This window comes from Patiria miniata, unplaced genomic scaffold (genome assembly GCF_015706575.1).
Source record: "Patiria miniata isolate m_02_andy unplaced genomic scaffold, ASM1570657v1 HiC_scaffold_3, whole genome shotgun sequence".
Taxonomy (NCBI): Eukaryota; Metazoa; Echinodermata; class Asteroidea; order Valvatida; family Asterinidae; genus Patiria; species Patiria miniata.
The window spans coordinates 32,088,220-32,106,459 of record NW_024037069.1 but is presented as its reverse complement, the minus strand read 5'-3'; the positions used below and the strand labels follow the sequence as shown (position 1 = coordinate 32,106,459).

General features: G+C 40.5%; 1 protein-coding gene across 1 annotated transcript in view; it reads left to right on the top strand.

Moving 5' to 3' along the window:
• LOC119736694 (receptor-type tyrosine-protein phosphatase mu-like) overlaps window positions 1-18,240 on the top strand; it is a 32,916-nt gene that overhangs the window by 12,858 nt on the left and 1,818 nt on the right. Inside the window, exons 7-36 of the mRNA XM_038210709.1 lie at window positions 1,366-1,704; window positions 3,668-3,913; window positions 4,188-4,322; window positions 4,619-4,768; window positions 5,084-5,215; window positions 5,306-5,434; window positions 5,761-5,820; window positions 6,493-6,798; window positions 7,164-7,481; window positions 7,925-8,218; window positions 8,553-8,861; window positions 9,163-9,459; window positions 9,661-9,963; window positions 10,437-10,718; window positions 11,300-11,414; window positions 11,506-11,597; window positions 11,821-12,176; window positions 12,346-12,433; window positions 12,823-12,899; window positions 13,028-13,064; window positions 13,415-13,512; window positions 13,987-14,103; window positions 14,509-14,666; window positions 14,848-14,983; window positions 15,347-15,496; window positions 16,025-16,124; window positions 16,561-16,637; window positions 16,945-17,076; window positions 17,364-17,495; window positions 18,028-18,182. Of these exons, the coding sequence (XP_038066637.1) occupies window positions 1,366-1,704; window positions 3,668-3,913; window positions 4,188-4,322; window positions 4,619-4,768; window positions 5,084-5,215; window positions 5,306-5,434; window positions 5,761-5,820; window positions 6,493-6,798; window positions 7,164-7,481; window positions 7,925-8,218; window positions 8,553-8,861; window positions 9,163-9,459; window positions 9,661-9,963; window positions 10,437-10,718; window positions 11,300-11,414; window positions 11,506-11,597; window positions 11,821-12,176; window positions 12,346-12,433; window positions 12,823-12,899; window positions 13,028-13,064; window positions 13,415-13,512; window positions 13,987-14,103; window positions 14,509-14,666; window positions 14,848-14,983; window positions 15,347-15,496; window positions 16,025-16,124; window positions 16,561-16,637; window positions 16,945-17,076; window positions 17,364-17,495; window positions 18,028-18,182 (5,320 nt within the window). The remainder of the gene's footprint in view (window positions 1-1,365; window positions 1,705-3,667; window positions 3,914-4,187; window positions 4,323-4,618; window positions 4,769-5,083; window positions 5,216-5,305; window positions 5,435-5,760; window positions 5,821-6,492; window positions 6,799-7,163; window positions 7,482-7,924; window positions 8,219-8,552; window positions 8,862-9,162; window positions 9,460-9,660; window positions 9,964-10,436; window positions 10,719-11,299; window positions 11,415-11,505; window positions 11,598-11,820; window positions 12,177-12,345; window positions 12,434-12,822; window positions 12,900-13,027; window positions 13,065-13,414; window positions 13,513-13,986; window positions 14,104-14,508; window positions 14,667-14,847; window positions 14,984-15,346; window positions 15,497-16,024; window positions 16,125-16,560; window positions 16,638-16,944; window positions 17,077-17,363; window positions 17,496-18,027; window positions 18,183-18,240) is intronic.

Here is an 18,240-nt window from a genome sequence, read left to right as displayed (position 1 = left end):
TACGGGCGAGTGTCCTGGAGACTGTGCGCCAGGATTCACAGGCATCCACTGCCAAGGTAATTATCATTTTGTCGTCTTTGTTTTCTTTCGCATTGTTATACTTGCTTGGGCCTATTCCTGTTTATGTATGTTTTGTTGAATCTAGTGTGCTAGTCTAGCGCCGATAGTTTTATGTACTTACATGATACATGTGTTGGAAATAATTCCAGTCTGCATGTGAACGAGGCAAGTATGTTATTTATAAATGAAGCAATGATTCCACGAACATTTTAGCCATTCTGAATCAATTGAATATGATTTGTGTGCTCTGTGACCAGCTTTACTGCATTAGACGTGACTTGTTTTTACCTCAGCATGTGACAATGGCACATATGGACAAGACTGTCGCTTTTGTCACTGCATGGACTGGGTCGCGTGCAACAGAACTACGGGCGAATGTCCCGGGGACTGCGCGCCAGGATTCACGGGCATCAACTGCCAAGGTATACTCTTTGTTCTCTGTTGTTTTCTTTCTCGTTATATTACATTTAAAGTAAATCACTGTTATATTGTTTGGCGTTTTTACCTCAGCCTGTGACAATAAAACATATGGACAAGACTGTCGCCTTTGTCACTGCATGGACGGGGTCGCGTGCGACAGAACTACGGGCGAGTGTCGAGGGGACTGCGCGCCAGGATTCACGGGCATCAGCTGCCAAGGTAATGAACATTAATTCATAACTAGTCTTGAGACAATCATATTTTTACTGGACGCGTTCTAGACTAATGAAATTACAGTAACCATTGACAAAATACTTTCGAGTCGATAAAGTGTAAATTGACCAGGAATTACCCAGTAAAGTATATAAAGTATACACCACATGCTTCATAACTGCAGTCATCTCAATCTTTCAAAGCTGACACGGCAGCAGGGACTACCGACGTCAAGTGATAATTTCAGATCAACATAATAACATGATTGGGTATCGACACGGACGCCGCCAGATAAAAACGAATTTTGGTGTAGACCGATGACAACAAAAGTGCATTCGTGCAGACCACTCCGTGCTGGAAGGTAGCCAGGAAATCAAGTTTGTGGTGGGATTGGGAGGGATGCTGGACACCAACTAACCAATGACGGCGCCATTCAACGAGGCAGATAAGACTGAAACTATTCTCTGCGGCATATATGCGGACGTATTTAGCTGGCAAAAAGGAATAATGGGGATGTCAGACCACCCCTAACGACGCACGTGGGTGTAGATTGTGCTGCTTTATGTTCTCTATCCTAGTAATTAATGAAAAAATAAATGATGTCCGGGAAAGTTTGCGTTAATTTCATGCAACTACACCTTGAATTTCTCTCTCTATATTGTTCAATTTCAGAAAAGTTGACCTTTGAAGATTTCACCTGTGTCACCAAGCCCCGTATTGATATCGGCAGTGACAAGACCTACATCGCAGCCTATCTACATAGCGGTCATGCTGAGCTGTCCTTCGCTCGAACAACTTACACGTACACAAGCGTCGATAACATAAACGACCAGTTAGGGCTACCTTCAGGCCACCGTTATGAACCAACCTCGTCATCAGAGGGAGATGAGATCTCTATTCTTCGATTGCCGGCGGCTGGAGGGAAGACTAGGATTGGAGCCTTTGCCTGTAATGCTATGATAGCAGGAAGTGGTAACGTCAGCATTGGTACCGTCATCATGAGCAAAACAGGTAGGTTTTTATATCATCATGGATACATAATGCAAAGGATACAGAGGGGTAGTATTTGTTTAATAATCGACAACAAATCGATAAATTAATGATTTTTCTAAATAATTGAAATTAAAACGATAAATTAATGATTTGCCGGAGGGGGACATCAGGGACATTGTCTAATTCCGGGGTATATGGAGTATATATGCCCACTTCAAATTCCCTGCAAATTGCTGTGTAGCTGTGAACATCACTGTGTGCTTATATGTGACCTGCTGAGGCAAAATGAGGAATGTCCCCCAAAACCTTGTTTTGCGTAATCGACGCCTGAAGTCGGACATTCTAGAAAAATTATGTCAAAATCGATATTGATTGTTTTGTATTTTTGAGTAGCCAAGGTATCCAAGATTCATACTATGCATTTTTGTTGGGGAAAAACTACCCAAATAACTGGAATAAGTGAAGAACGTTTTTCACTGCCGCTGGTGGTGAAATGCGTGTCTTTTTTTAAAATGCCGTTTTTCTCGAAAGGAGGTTAGCGAAATTTGGCAGGACACTGTTGAAGTTCCTGCGTCATATCTTTGAAATAAATTCAGCTACAGAAATAAATTTGGTACCATTGGAAAGCTAATGATTTGCGCTTCAACATGATGTACATAACGTGAAAAGTCAAAGGTGGGGGTTATTCCTCATTATGCTATGGCAGGTCACGCACATGCAGAGGATAGGCCATAGGATCGCCCATGTATGCAAAAACAAAAAATCATTCGTTGTAATTGATATCAAAAAGTAAGTAAAAAAGGAATACCACCAAAAGCACTCTGAAATCGAAGTGAAGTTTATATAGGTCTAGAATACAAACCTCTTTGATTGGGTGGAAACTGTGTAAATGGACATGAAATAAGCCTACACAGTTTTATACAAGTTTTATGAACATCGCCATTATATCTTCATTTTGGTGCCCATTTAGCCAACCCCAACCCACCATTTGGAAATTTGAAATGTCAGTAAACTTTCAGGATTTATTTCCATAGTCGTCATTCCTTTCAGCCGTCGACACAAATGTTATAGCTTAGGCAAGGAACATATAAGGTGTCAAGGGGACTCAAAGGGAACTTCCTCCATAATGCGGCTGTTTGGGAAATAAAACACAATTTCTCAAGAAATGATAATCGGTGAAAAGTTCGTTAACACAGCACACCATATAAAAACCTTACGGGTTCCAGGTACAACTTTTGTCTGCAATATCGAGCCGACGCGTTGGAGCGTTATAGTCGTGTTTCCAGTCACACCATGGTTGTTTTCAAAAGTGGCTTCAGACGCGTGGAGTGTCATGGCCTGGCGGTTAAGAGCACCGGACTCAGGCTCTGGTGTTTCAAAGGCAACCGTGGCGTGGGTTCGAGCCCGCCGGGTGGAAGCTTGTGCCCTTTTAAGGCACTTAACCTTTATTGCTTCGTCCTTCGCGCGGATGGGACGTAAAGCCGTAGGTCCCATGTGTTGTGTAATGCAATGCACGCAAAAGAACCCAGTAACACTAATTATCGATAAGAGAAGGGGTTTGCCCCGGTGTTTCTGGCCTCCCGTTAAAACTGGCCCCCGCATATAGTATTTAGGAGAAGAACCAATGCGTGTGCCCTATATAGAATCTTTTTTATTCTGTGCAACTCTATGAAACTAGCATCGGACCTGATATTTAACTCATTTAATTGTAACTTACAAAGGTATGCATTAGTCCTTTTTAAATTCGCTCAAATTTCCATGCCTTTTTGACTGCTTGAGGTATGTATAGGCAAGACCTAAAAAATACATATAAATTGCAAACGGTTTTTGTTCAAATTGTACACTGTAGATGGAAAAGACCTTTCAAATTATGGACACGGTAAATGTTTGAGATTTTCGGACGAACGTACAATTTTAAACTACCTGCCAACCTGACGCTACAACGCCTGCCATAAAATGTCATATGATCTGTACCATATAGCTCACATCCTGCCTACCCGGGTGAGTCAGATGGTAAACCTGGGCGATGCTGTCTATCTGGCCGTCTCTGCAAAAGACAAAAAAACCCGTTGGAGAAAGGACGGCGGTGCAGTCTACATGGACAGAAACGACGATCTGTACTTTGATTTTGTAAATGCCAGTGTTGCAGACACCGGAATCTATGAGGCTCATTTTGCCGGGAAGCGTAGCGATGGAAAGCAGGCACTCATGCGGTTGATTGTCAGAGGTATACATGTTAATTATAATATTACTGTTAATTATAATATTACTGTCATTCGATAAGCCTATGTGACACCTTTAAATGGTTTGATGGGCAAAACCTAATATTAAAAATCACTCTCCCGGACGCAACTTCCATTTGATGAATAGTTTCAAATGGTTTTCTCGAAGTATGTGACTGACTTTTAAACGAAGATGAACCGAAGGCTGGAATCCCATTGATCATGAACGATTTCAATATAAATGCTGTGATGCTAACTTTTTAAATTTTTACTTCGTAGGATGCAAAAGGAATAAATGGAACCCGCCATTGTGCAATGCAGATTGTCCAGTCTGTTTCAATGGCGGTGTGTGTGACGATCGGAGTGGAGAATGCATTTGCCCGCCTGGATTTATTGGCGATTTCTGTGGAATACGTGAGTCTTAGAATAATCTTTATAATTAGACGGTGTGCGCATAGGACCTTTTTTTTGTAAAACTAACAAACTGATGTCATTTTTATTGAGACTGTTGTCACCTTAAGAAAATTAAGTCCAGTGCGGAAAGTTTGTAAACCTCCCAAATCGGCAAATGTTGATTGTCCATTGTTAGTTTTACGGCCCACAGCGGTAAATTTTACAGGCAAACTGGCATGGGACGTGGATGAATTACGTTTGAAATCATGAGACTTCGCAGAGGTTTTAGATAGTAAGAACTGTTTTCTCTGTTTTAGCTGAAGGCCCGAACCGTTTTGGACAGTCAGGAAGTTTTCGCTGTGGCGAGTTAGGGGGCGGTCCGACGTGTGCAGGGATGCTGTTCTGTTTACCAGATCCTTATGGCTGCTCGTGTGCTGCAGGGTACCAAGGAATCGATTGCGGTAAAAGTAAGTCCAAAGAATACGCCAGTTTTCTTAACGCATGTTTTTTTTTTAAAGATATTCTCTTCGTTCGTGTTATATTAAACTTTCAACAGAAAAATACATTTTCTATTTCAATTTGTGTTTTTGTAGCAATACTTTTTTATTTATTTACTAGCAATAAAAGATAATGACACGTAAGGAGACATCGAGCCAAAAAAATAGCCAGCGTTTAGTTTGTTGCTAAAATAGTTGAACAGATGAACGACACCAGTACTCTCTAAAAGAGTTTTACTGATGAACCCAAACATAACTGTAGAACACAATCAAATTGTATTGTAGCTTGTGCTGCTGGTTTTTATGGAGCAGACTGTGCACAGACATGTCACTGCATGAACGGGGTCGCGTGCAACAGAACTACGGGCAAGTGTCCCGGGGACTGCGCGCCAGGATTCACGGGCATCAACTGCCAAGGTAATGAACATTAATGATGTAGCCACACGAGGTCCGATCCTTTGAATGTTACACATGTATCAGAATGTCAATGCGGGCGTTTTGTTTCAGCTTGTGACGATAACAGATATGGACAAGACTGTCGCCTTTGTCACTGTATGGACGGGGTCGCGTGCGACAGAACTACGGGCGAGTGCTTTGGGGACTGCGCGCCAGGATTCACAGGGCTGAACTGCCAAGGTATTAAACGTCAATGTAAAATGTTTCCAACCGATGAATACAACGCACATACGTCTAACTTCGATTGAATTTTTCAACCTTATTTTAAAAGCTCCACTGCATTGGTGAGTTTTCCAAACTTCACTTTATTGCTGGCAAGGGATGATTCATTTGGATTAAGAAGTAACTGATTGTGAATGTGATACTTCTTAAATGTCTATACTAACTCGATCAAAAGGTTTTCGACAGAACACATAGATATCTCAATTTACATCGGATTTTATGAACAAAGTTACTGGAACATTCCTTTTGCTAACACGTATTGCATTGTTTTCTTCTGATTGCAGAAAATTGTCTTCCGAATAATGAAATAGCATCGTGCGGTACAACCTGCACAGAATTCCTGGGTAAGACAGTACTCTCACTTATAAAAAAAGAAATGGACCAGATTGATCAGCGCCTGTCTAAGTAAAGAACCTTGTAAACTTGTAAACTTCTAAGTTAAGTAAAGAAACTTGTATAATTTCAGCTTAATTAACGGACATAATCTACTGAATCAGGCATAGTAGGGACTTCTTCATCAGAAAAGTTACTTTTGTATGCATACATAATTAGTTGTTTGTTCGGATATGCAATGATTTTACTCTATTATAGCCGATTTTTAACAGCGCGCTCCCTAGCAAGTTATGATGCTTACACCTCTAGACTGTTTCCTTCTTCTATAGATTCTGAAAAGAATAAGAAGGGGGGTTTGTTTTGCTATTAGTGTTTTGTTCCCTAGCCTGACCAGATCCCAAGATTTTGTTAATACCAGTGCCACAATATCAGGTAACCGTCACATTACAATAGATGTAACATTTAGCAACAAAGGCCTGTACTTTAGCGCATACCAAGGGCAAAATGCCGAAATATTCAGGAATTCAAAATTTTAGGGCTGATGTATAAACAACCATATAAACATGTATTTAGCAGATTTAGATTATTTCGCTTGTTGAACTTCGGAGGTTATTTGCTTAATGCCCTTCTGATGTAAATCAGTTGTTCTTTTTATGATTTTGTTTTTAAACTATTCCGTTCAGACCCTGCTACGACGTCCCTGGCACCAGGTGGCGTTCAATCCTTCAGTTCATTCCAAAATGATTCGATAAGGACGTTCCATTGGCATCCTGTGAATTGTCCAAATGGCAACATCATTGTGAACTACGCATACAAGTTCGGGACAGTCGAGGGTGAGCATGAAGCCGAGGCAGTACGGACTGAAGGCAACTCTGTATCTGTACACCTGCCATTGTGCAGTACACTGTATGGATTTGAGGTAGCTGCTGAAACTACCAAAGGCATCGGACCATTCAGCTTAAATAAGATTGTTACGCCTATTTGGAAAGGTATACGATACATGGTTGGAAATTGTTAATATAATATTTGTACTGAAAAATGCAATGTCACCCCGAAATTCCCCTTAACACTTATTTCCCGGTCACTAGAGCCTAATTATGCCTGTCAGTATGTTCACCGCGCGGACAAACCATTTAATGCAATTCCTGTACTTTATTCCTTTTTGCTTTATCAATCAACTTTTTTGTGTTATCTCGGTAACACTTTGAAATTGGCTCTCGGGAGCGATGTTTTGAGAAGAACATAAAAAGGGTATTCTGTGATAAACTTTTTGGGATCCATTTCTTCACACAATGTAAGCAAAACACACATTACCACATTATTAACGATACAATCGTATATTCTTGCTGTGTAGTACCTGATACCGTAGGTGGACTAACAGACAAGGGAACCAGTCACAACACCTTAAGTCTGTCGTGGGGAGCACCGGGAACCAGCCAAGAACACCCCTGTCCTGCATCTGACTACCTGGTGACCTTTGACCTCATAAACCTGGAGCAGTGTCGAGAGGTTCGTGAATATGGCGGATCGCTGAATACTACGTATACCAATGACACCAGCATCACTCTAAAAGAACTGAAGGCTTACTCTACTTACAACATTTCTGTCACCCCGCGAAACGAAGCCGGCAAGGGTACAACATCATTCCTTCAAGTAACTACTGGGGAAACCTGTAAGTTTGTTTGTCCATATTTTTGTTTGTTCTTTTGATACTTTGCAATATTACATAATATTTTGCAATATTACCACGGGAAATTATTCTTTAAAACAAATTGCGCGTTTTCAAAAATTGGGAAGATATCTAATTCATTGAAGGAGTATTCTTCCATCTATGTATAAATACAGTGCGCACATACATTGTCCAAATTACATGGACACTGAACTTCGTAATAAATTTTGCACAAACCGTAAAATGTTCTTTTTATTATCGCACATAACTGCCTTCCGGGGACAGCACTGGTAATCTAAAAACATAAAAATAACAAAGATGTACAAACCCCATTAGTAAAACCTACTGCGGAAAATCTTAGCCAATTGCACGAATTTCCATAATCCATCTATTGTTAGACATCATTCAATTAATCCCGTTTTCCAATTATTTATTATATTTACTAGATCCTCTGGTTTCACCTGGATTCATCAGCAGTTCGGCAACGACTGATAGCATCACGTGGACATGGAACCCCATTCCTTGCGGGAGCAGAGGTGGCAACATTACTGGCTACAAGACAAGTTTGACTGGAGGTCCCGTTGGGATAGATACAAGATACGTCTCAACCACGTCAGTGACACACACAGGATTAAGACCCTGTACAAATTACACTCTAAGTGTAAGGGCATACACCAGTGTGGGGTACACCACAGGACGTCCAAATCAGTCTACTCAAACACAAAGGACGGGCACTGTCGGTACGTTCATGATCTCCGAGTTTTTTTTAACAGGAGAGGTGAATATTAAGTGGGTGTATGACACTAATTGGCTTACATATAGGCCTATGATGACAGTACATATTTTGGAAGTCATGAACAGATAAACATGTACCAATTTATATGTATAATTAAAATATAGACATTAGTTATATAAAGTATGTTTTGTTTCTTAAAAACCTCACACACTCATTTTATGTCAATAGCCGCAAAACATACAGGCACAATAAAGGATTTTTTTAAAAGTGATTTAAAAGTTCATTTCCTTGATTAAAAGTGGAGACAAGTTCATTTGTGATGCCTCTATTTGTTACAGTTCCAGACTATGTATCAGATATATCCGTCCTCGCCACTTCACGTGAACGAAACGAATTTGACGTTCATTGGACTTCCTCCGAAGGACCCTGCCCTGCGACATCCTACAATGTAACATATGAGCTCATCACGATGGACCAATGCATGCAGCAGAACCCACCAATCATAACAGATGTAGGAACGGTCGACACCACTTACGCTACTCTCCACCTACCTGCGTATTACTCAAAGTACAGAGTAAACGTCGCGCCAATCAATGAAGCTGGACATGGGGAAGGCAATTTCAAAGATATAGTAACTAACGAAAACGGTAAGTTCGGTGTTTTATATTGGAGTTTGATTGGTATTATAAAAGTATTTAAATACTAATGATTTAATGGGTTTTGTTGTTGAAACTTTAGTTACAAAATGGATGTCGATCACATCGGGTTTAAAGATAGTTTTTATCCCTAAATTGTACCGTGCCTGTGTATCAACTGAAACGTCAAACATAATTTTGCCAATTGAAAAGACCGTGACACGTTTTCTTCAGTTTCTTGATTTAGGGTACAATTTAGAGATAACTCGATTTCCCAAGAAAAAACAAATTTGGTAAATTTGATCTCTTACAGTACCATCTGCATCACCAGTAATCCGAGGTACTGCAACCAATGACAGCATCACGTTCTCCTGGGATCCCATCCCTTGTGGCAGTAGACGTGGCAACATTACGCACTACGAGTACAGATTCAAAGGGCCAAGACCACAAGAAAAAGGAAAAACCAACGAGAAGAGTAACATCTCCAAGCTGTCGGTTACCTTTCGTGATTTATCACCATGTACCACCTACTCAATCAGAGTTCGAGCATTTACTCGCATAGGAGCAGGTCTGTGGGCAAACTGGACACACCAAGATACAGTCGTAATAGGTAACTCGTAAAACTATTTTGATGATTTTTTTCCCCATTCGATGAATGGGTCAGGTGTACGAAAGTGTTATAGTTTTTGATTCTCTTGAAAAAAAAGAAGGGAAAATGGAGCATGCGTTTTACCATTGCTCATTGAAAATAAATATTACTGAAGATCATTTTTTTTGTTAATGATGTAGTTTGATTTTTCATCTTTTCCAGATGAAATCCAATCCTTTAACCTCGATCCTTCAACCAATGAAATCAGGACCTCTTGGACAACTGCTGGGAACGAGGACAACCCTTGCCCTGTGACCTCGTATCGCGTTAGTTACCAACTTCTCAATTTGGAACAGTGCCAACCACGGACCGATCTTGCCGTTATAAATAAGACAGTTGTAAATGGCAGTGACATCGAATTCACATCAATGCATGCTTACTCTACGTACAACGTGCAAGTCGTACCAGCAAATAATGCTGGCGCGAAATACAGGAAGAGCAAGACAGTTACGACCGACGAGGGAGGTAAGTGCACTTAAACGCAAGAGGGCGGTTTACCCCTGAGCAGCTTACGGCCATGTCTGAATCGGGCCTCCAGAGCTACAGCTATGACTCTTGTCAGCACCTTTCTTAGTCGTTGTAATTGCCAATGGCCGGCCTAGACAATAGATCTGGACAGGAGCTTCGGGCGCAGCTTAGCTTTCTGTCTAAAGACAGACTTCTGTGGTACAAATCAGGGTACTTATTCATGGATAGCAAGTAGGCAACGTTTCTTTTGTCAGACAAAGTTACATTATAAGCTAATTATGCGTATGTACCTGTGCATGATCTCATGACCCTTTTCAATGTAATGCAACAAATTAACTCGATAGTACAACACGTAAAAAATATATTGAAATCCATTTCATTGCAATGCCATATACACCTATACATGATCACGATAGTCTTTTTATTACAATGCAAGTATCACAACACTTTCGAAATCCATTTCTTTACAGTGCCATTGGCTGCTCCGGTAGTCGACACAATGCTCCCATTCAATCAGAGCGTTCGAGTGTCTTGGCATCCCATTCCCTGCGGCAAACGAGGCGGTAACATCACAGGCTACACGTACGAGCTGCGTGACGCATCTGGGTCCATGGTAAAAACAGCCAACACCACGGCAGAGTCTGTTGAAGTTGATGGTCTGTCACAGGGGGCGTCCTACCTCTTCAGGCTGCGGGCGTTCACGCGTGTAGGACCGGGACCCTGGAAGGAAGGAGATTTTGAGATTCCCAAAGGTATAATAAAAAATACTCTTAAACAGCAATCAATAACTTTGCTATTCCTAATTCACTGATAACTTGAATGTTTATTCAACTATCACGACAAAGGTGTATTTCGAAGTTAAATAAACAAATTATGCTCTTGAAATATAAATCGAATATAAATCATCGTTTCTGTCTAGGGGTTCTTTGGAGAACAATGTTTCTTTTGGGCAATCCTTTGGGAGCTGAATGGTATTTTGTTTTTGTTTGTTTGTTTATGTATCTAAAGCTTTTGTTTTTTTGTGTGTTGTAACTTTAGTCATTTGTTTACATGTATTTGTTGATTTATTCCCGAGAAATAAAATAGTAAATAGTAAATACATTTAGTAAATAGTAAATCGAAGAAATGTAAAACTTCGTCAATCTCATAGATATTGTATTTGTTGATAATCTATTGAAAGAACACAAATGTGTAGAAACTATATTCATGAAGCCTGTATGCGTCATAACAAAGCTTTTTACCCATTTGGAAATGGTGCAATCTTATTTCGCAGGCCCATCATATTACTATGTGTATGTAATAATCGAGATGGTTTTATTTTTTCTTTCTTAAGACGATGCTGCTGCGCCTACTCCGCCTGGAAGTAGTCCTGCGGGCTCAGTTTTGGGCGTGGTCGTCTTCATCTTGGTAGCTGCGGTTCTTGCTCTCCTGATAGCTGTCGTAGTCAAGTAAGTTACCGTAATCAAGGCACTGAATATGAAATACAATCTGATCTTTTTAAGAATATATCAAACGAGTTTCTGGTATTTTCTATCAAAGGAAACGACGAAAGCAGAGGACCAAAGCACTGAGCAAGGACAGCACTGGCGATGGTGTCCAGGATATTTATGGGAAAGGAGACCAAGGTGGAGGTATGGTTGTCTATTACTTGGGCATGTACACGTATACTAATTAAAAAGAAACTTCTGTTAATAAGAAAGGTCTTATTGCAATCCATCTGCTGAGATGAAGCAAGCCAGACTATTCAAACTATGATGAATTTTGTACAGCTGTTAATAAAACGTTTTTGAAAGTGACAATTCAGAAATTTGAGAATGTTTGGTCGGAAAACGAAACTGGCATTTATTATTTCAGTTGAGCTGAAGAATCTGCCATCTACGTCTGGTTACAAGCCATACGCTACAAAGGGTCATGAACCAGTGGTGTCATCTACTAATCCACCAAAGTCAACCGATCAAGTACCTGTTGATGTGTTGCCAAAAGCAGGACCATCCACTGATTCAGCATCAGCATCTGGTCCATCCACATCCACTAAGGCTCCCGTGAAGCCCAAGCCGTACGTCAATCCTGCCTCCAAGCCCAAGCTGAAGGCTTCGGCAAAGGCATCCCCGAGTTTCCCCCAAGCCGGCCCAGTTGCCATGGCTCACCTGGCTGAATACATCAAGAGTAGAACAGCCGGGAAGATCAATGGATTCCAACAAGACTATGAAGTGAGTCTTCTGACTGCTCTTACCACGATTTAATGTTATTTTGGTCTGACCTAAAATGGCCAGTGAAAGACACTGAGAGGAATGGACCAAAACGTTTGCTACATAATGTTCTTTATGTTTGAGATATGTGTCTAACTGCGATTTTGTGATTATCTCCTATCTCTTACAGTCGATTCCAGGTGAACCAATCCACCCGTGGACTGTGGCCAAACAGGATCACAACAAGAAGAACAACAGATACAATAACATCCTGGCCTGTAAGTCTAATTGTTCATCCTCTATCACCTCTTACTTTTGTAATGTTTTGTTGGTAAAAAATGTACGTCGTTCACATTTTGAACATTGACGCCAACAGCTTATTGCATCCTACAAGAAATACCCTCTACTCTTCATTCAGTAAATGTCCCGCAAGTTGTAATAGGAATGGTGTCAAAAGTAAGCAAGGGAGTAAAAGTGGTGGCCATAATTACGTATGTCGCTAGTATTATGCTTGCACAAGAATACCCTGTTATTCTTTCCCTTAAAATTCCTGAAACCTCAATTTTTGTATTCAAAAATTTGATATGATTTTCACACACATTTGTCCTTGGAGGGGTTAAACACAGATTTACAAAGACTAAAAATCTGCAATACTTTGTCTCGGCAGATGACCATTCTCGCGTGGTCTTGGAGTGTCTTGAGGATAACCCACACTCAGACTACATCAATGCCTCCTACATCAATGTAAGTTTATGCCGCAATCTTCAAAATGGGTTAACACATTTTTATCTGCCTTATTTGACTCTGGCGAAAAAAGTAGAAAGATCTTGATTTTCTTTTAAACAGGATACTTTATATTTTCTTCCACGTAGGGATACAAACAAGATTACAAGTACATTGCCAGTCAAGGTAAGCACTTAGTGAAAATGAAAACAAAAACTAAAGTTGTAAATTAAAATCCTCAAACTGACTGAAACATTTGTAAAGTGGGCGCAATCAAACCATTTTCCGTTATCAAAAATATAAAATGAAAGAATAATTTGAGAAATGACGCTAATCAAACTCTGGTTAATTTCTTAAATTTAATTCAAAGTGGATCGTCTCACGTCACTTATTAACTTAAAAGGTGACAACGTTTCAAATTTAAAGACATTATTGAATATTGATACATCCTTTAGAGAGTACAAAGAGAATGTTTTAACGTGTTTGAATGTTTGAATGTTTTAATGTTTTAACAAAGTTTTAACGTGTAATTCAAGGTCCTACCAAGGCCTCAGTGAAGGACATGTGGCGCATGGTGTGGCAGGAGCGAGTAGGAAAGATCGTCATGCTGACGAACCTGATCGAACATGGCAAGGTAATTCAAAATAATATAAAACAAATTGCTGTGCGTAATTTTCTCATCGAGACACAGAACCATGCCTCTTTCTCGCTGTCTTTCAACTAGCTATAGGTCTTTGAGAATATTGAAGAGGCGTGCAATCATATTCTGGAAGTGCCAAAGAATGAAATGACCGAGTTTAAAAAGCCAAAGACTAGATTAAATAGCATAAAGTAAAGTAAGCCTTGTCTGTTCTGTTTGGGAGAGTTCCTTTTTCAAAATAGTATATCGTACATTAAGATGATTAATTTTGTTCATGCACAATTATTGTAAGGTTTCATCTACTGGTTCTCCGAGAACCCGGCTCATGCCACGGGTAGTTATTCTGGCCACAATAGTGCCATGTGCCCTGACAAGCTCATAAACAAATGCTGCCACAGGAGCTCTTGCATGGTTGCTCCGATCTTCTTTAACTAACTGATACCTTTTGGTCTTTACTGCATTACTTAGGGGAAATGCGAGCAGTACTGGCCCGATGACATTGCCGACTACGGAGAACTGTTTGTCCGTAATGTTGATGAAACAAAACATGCCAATTTCATTGTGAGGACTTTTCACGTGTCGAAGGTAAGTCCAGAGTGCAAGAATGGTTTTGCAAAGCCAAAGTAATTTACTGAAAGACACGGTTTCTGTGGAAGAAGTAAATTGCAGCTGAAATGCTGGTGCGCGTTTCATCTTCATATTTCATCCGAACGGCGATACTGGGTTTATATTGAGTACTTTATAGTTGTAAGAAAAAAGTAACAAGTAGGCATTGAATTAAAACATGGCATCACTTACAATAATAAACTGCCTGCAGTACCCTTCGATGCCACTCTTCGCCGTATCCTTCTTTTACACACAGCAGAAATGTAACATGATAAAGCAACACCGACCGTGTGCACATAGTTCAACAATGCAGTTTTTGCAGTAAGAAATGTTAATATTAATTGGCGGGTTTTGGTTTTTTTTTTTTGGGGGGGGGTCTCTTAGAGCACTGAGCCTGAGGGTGAGTACCGTGAGTTAACCCAGTTCCACTACACCACCTGGCCAGACATGAAACCACCAGAGTCATCTCCGCTACTTCAGTTTGTCAGAACGGTCCGAGCAACAGACGCTTCACAACATGGACCCATCGTTGTCCATTGCAGGTAAAATATACAGTACGTTTTTATGTCTATACATTTAAAAAAAACTCTAATTATCCTCAAATTTCACACTGAGTTGGGGATGAAAAGTTCCTCGTTTCCCCTTGATCAGGTAACAACTTGTGGAGAAAAGTCTTGAACACACTCGATTTATTGTTGTATTCTGTCGCATTAACTTATTCAGTGCTGGAGTTGGCCGCACAGGAACCTTCATCACTTTGGACTCCATGCTTGAGATGGCGGAGGCAGAGGGCCAAGTCGATGTCTTGAAGTTTGTACGCGATATGAGGAATCAGCGCTTCCTTATGGTCCAAACTCTGGTGAGTCTTTTGGTCTCGGATAAACTTCCAGTCTCGAATTTGTAAATTGAAACCTAAACTGACGATACAAAAACAAGCTTATAGTCAGTGTTGAAGTCGAGTCCATCACAAACTCAATCACAAGTCTGGTCATACGTAGCAAGAGATGAACAATAACAAAGGAATGCCTTTGTGTGAGTTCATATGAATAGCCTGCAACTTGCATGAGGAATGGAAGACTTGTGATTGACTTTAGTGATTCACTTGCGAAGTTTTGTTGGACTTGTGATAGACCACAACACTATGGTGAAAGATGTCTGCAAACACACTGATAAGGGTTCATATAGTATGTAACATCTCAATATTGCATGTTTGTATTTCTAGGATCAATACAAGTTCATCTTCGATGCTCTGTTGGAGTCAAGTCTGTCAGAGAACACGGCCATCAGTGCTGATCGCTTCCATCAGAGCTTCGCTAAACTCAAGAAACGGGACAAGAAAGCAGGGACTACTGGCATCGAGGCGCAGTTCCAGGCAAGTTGAATTAATATTTCCGGTAAATTGCTAACGATGACAAAACTCTTAAACACTGGGCATTACACAGTTTGGGAAGGGCTTCGTAATAAGCAGTGAATCGTAGTTCCCATATTACCCTTTTAGTGACAAAGATGGCTTAACGTACATAAAAGTCATGTGTCCTACCCATGGAGCTATATGAAATACCGCAGAGAAGCCCAGAAAGTTAAAGGTAAAATAAAATTGACACAAGGGGGTACTTTATATTTAAGGATTTACTGGTTAATCTGTTAGCTCACTTTTAAGGGAGACTGCCTCTGAGGGAAACAAACACTTTTGCCCTGTCGGTCCCGAGCCTGAATGCCCCACAAGTATTATTATTATTATTATTATTTATTAAGTTGAAACTTCTTTATGAACCCTAAATGAGGTATAATCTGAAGTAATAAGTAACGACGAATAGAAGAAGATAGACCCAGAGTAAGTTATTGAAACCTGCTGATTATCTTTGATCGATTGCCATTTTTCTCTTTGATACCTTCACAGATGTTGGAGTCGTTCACTGCCTCACCGAGCGAGGAGCAGTGTATGGGAGGGAGGAGCGCCGCCAACGTTGACAAAAATAGATTCAAAGACTGCGTTCCAAGTAAGTCAGTATCCAAAACAGGCACATATTACTGGCACATGCAAACCCACTGTTACCGTTACTACCTATTTTCAAAACTGCTTGAAAGTGCATTTCATTTTTAGAAAATATAGGTACAGTGTTCTCGGTCCACAGTAACAGATTTTGGTGAGTACGTATAAACGGTTTTCCTGTATTTGTTTAGGTTCTGTCAGCTTGTTGGCTCAATACAGCAAACATTTTTCTTTTTCTCTTAAGTTGAACTATTTTTCTTGTGATTTTTTTTTGCTTTTTTTTATTTTGTGTTCCAACCTCATTCCAATAAGCATTCGTTTAAAAGACAAGTGTAGAGTGCTTAAAATGTTTTGTTTATTTCTACACTGACTTTGGATTATAAATATCAAGGCCTTGTACGACATGCAGTTTACAATTTTCATCGAAACTGTTTGTCTAACAGAAGACAGCACCCGACCGTATCTGATGACCAAAGGTGACGAAGGAAGTACCAATTACATCAACGCTACATTCCTGGATGTGAGTCTTACATACTTGCCAATACAATATCGACAATAACTTTGATCCATAGCTCACCCGTCAACCCCTAGAGTAATTCCCCTTAAACTTCTCCAAAACGTACAGCTTAACTGTGTAACACCCTCCCATATCGTGCCCACGCCCATGACTTAACACCTGAAATGTTGGCACAGACTATAGTGCGTATTTTGTGTCAGCTTGATTTCTTATTACTGTTTACAAACACTTAAATAGCGTAGTTATATGCAAAATTGTAATACCCTTGGAGTTATAGAAACCTAATTGTCTGTGTTCTTCTATCTTACAGGGTTATAACAGCAAGCATGCCTACCTTGCCACCCAGGCACCTCTGCCTAACACACGGGGTGATATGTGGAGGATGGTGTTCGACTACAAAGCATCTTGCATCGTCATGCTCAATTCTATGGACAATGACCCGGTATATGCAATTCCTTATATTTCAAGGGGTGGCTTGGTTTTGACACGTTAAAAAAATATCTCCTTGAATTTCTCAAGAACATAATAATTACATGAACACAACAGATGGTGATATTCCACAAGATATCTACATCTGTTGAATACTGCACAAACTCCTTGATAGGATACGTCATTACTCTCCCCAAATGTTACCGCTAGAGGGCCTGATATGCACCATACCAGAAGTACACACTGTACTTTCCTCCCATTAGCCTAAATGTCTTGTGACTGTTGCTATTCTTTTTCCAGAGCGTTGTCCAGTATTGGCCAGAGAAGGACAGTTTGGAGTTCGGACCACTGACCGTTACACTGACGAATGAGGACCGGTATAGCGAGGACATTATCATACGGCAGTTTGATGTTAGCTATCCCGCTAGGAAGGTAGGCAAATGAGAAAGTTCTATCAAAGACCATTCTTCAATTTGTCGTTGACTCGTGACGCACCTTGCGCCTGCGCGCTAACTTTTAACTTTGAGTCAGGATACCTCGTCGAACTATGCTCGAACGTCCATGTCCTGGTTCCCTGCATTACGCTGAGTGCCCGCATTCTTTTGGTAACCAGCGATGTGACCAATCTCAGGGAGGCTAACCCTATTGGTCGAATAGACTTGTCCACTTATCGTCGACCATACGTTCGTTCGATTTGATTGGGTATTTCTATAATAATGGGTGACCGTAGCTATAAGTCGAATGTTGTTTGTTAAATATTTTATAGAAGTTGCAGCTTATTCGAAACAGATTATGTCATTAGAAACAGTCCGATGCCTACAATTTCGTTCTTTTGGTACATGTTCGTATACCCACGAAGCACACGAATCATTATTAGATGTCAGATTTTGCCATTAAATACTGTAGGTTTTGTTGCTAGTAAGCAAAACAAACAATAATTTCAACCAATTACTTTGACAAATAGAATGACGAGGTTCAGAGCGTCTGTCAGATCCAATACCTGGGATGGCCACCAGGGAAGGAGGTTCCAAGATCCCCGTCTAGTCTCCTCAAGGTGCTGGAGGCTGTTAAGATGTGGACGACTGACCACCCTGATGGACCAATCACTGTCCACTGCATGTAAGTACTCCACAGGAGATACAATCTAAAGTTGTCAACCGTGGCAGCCGCGCAGTTT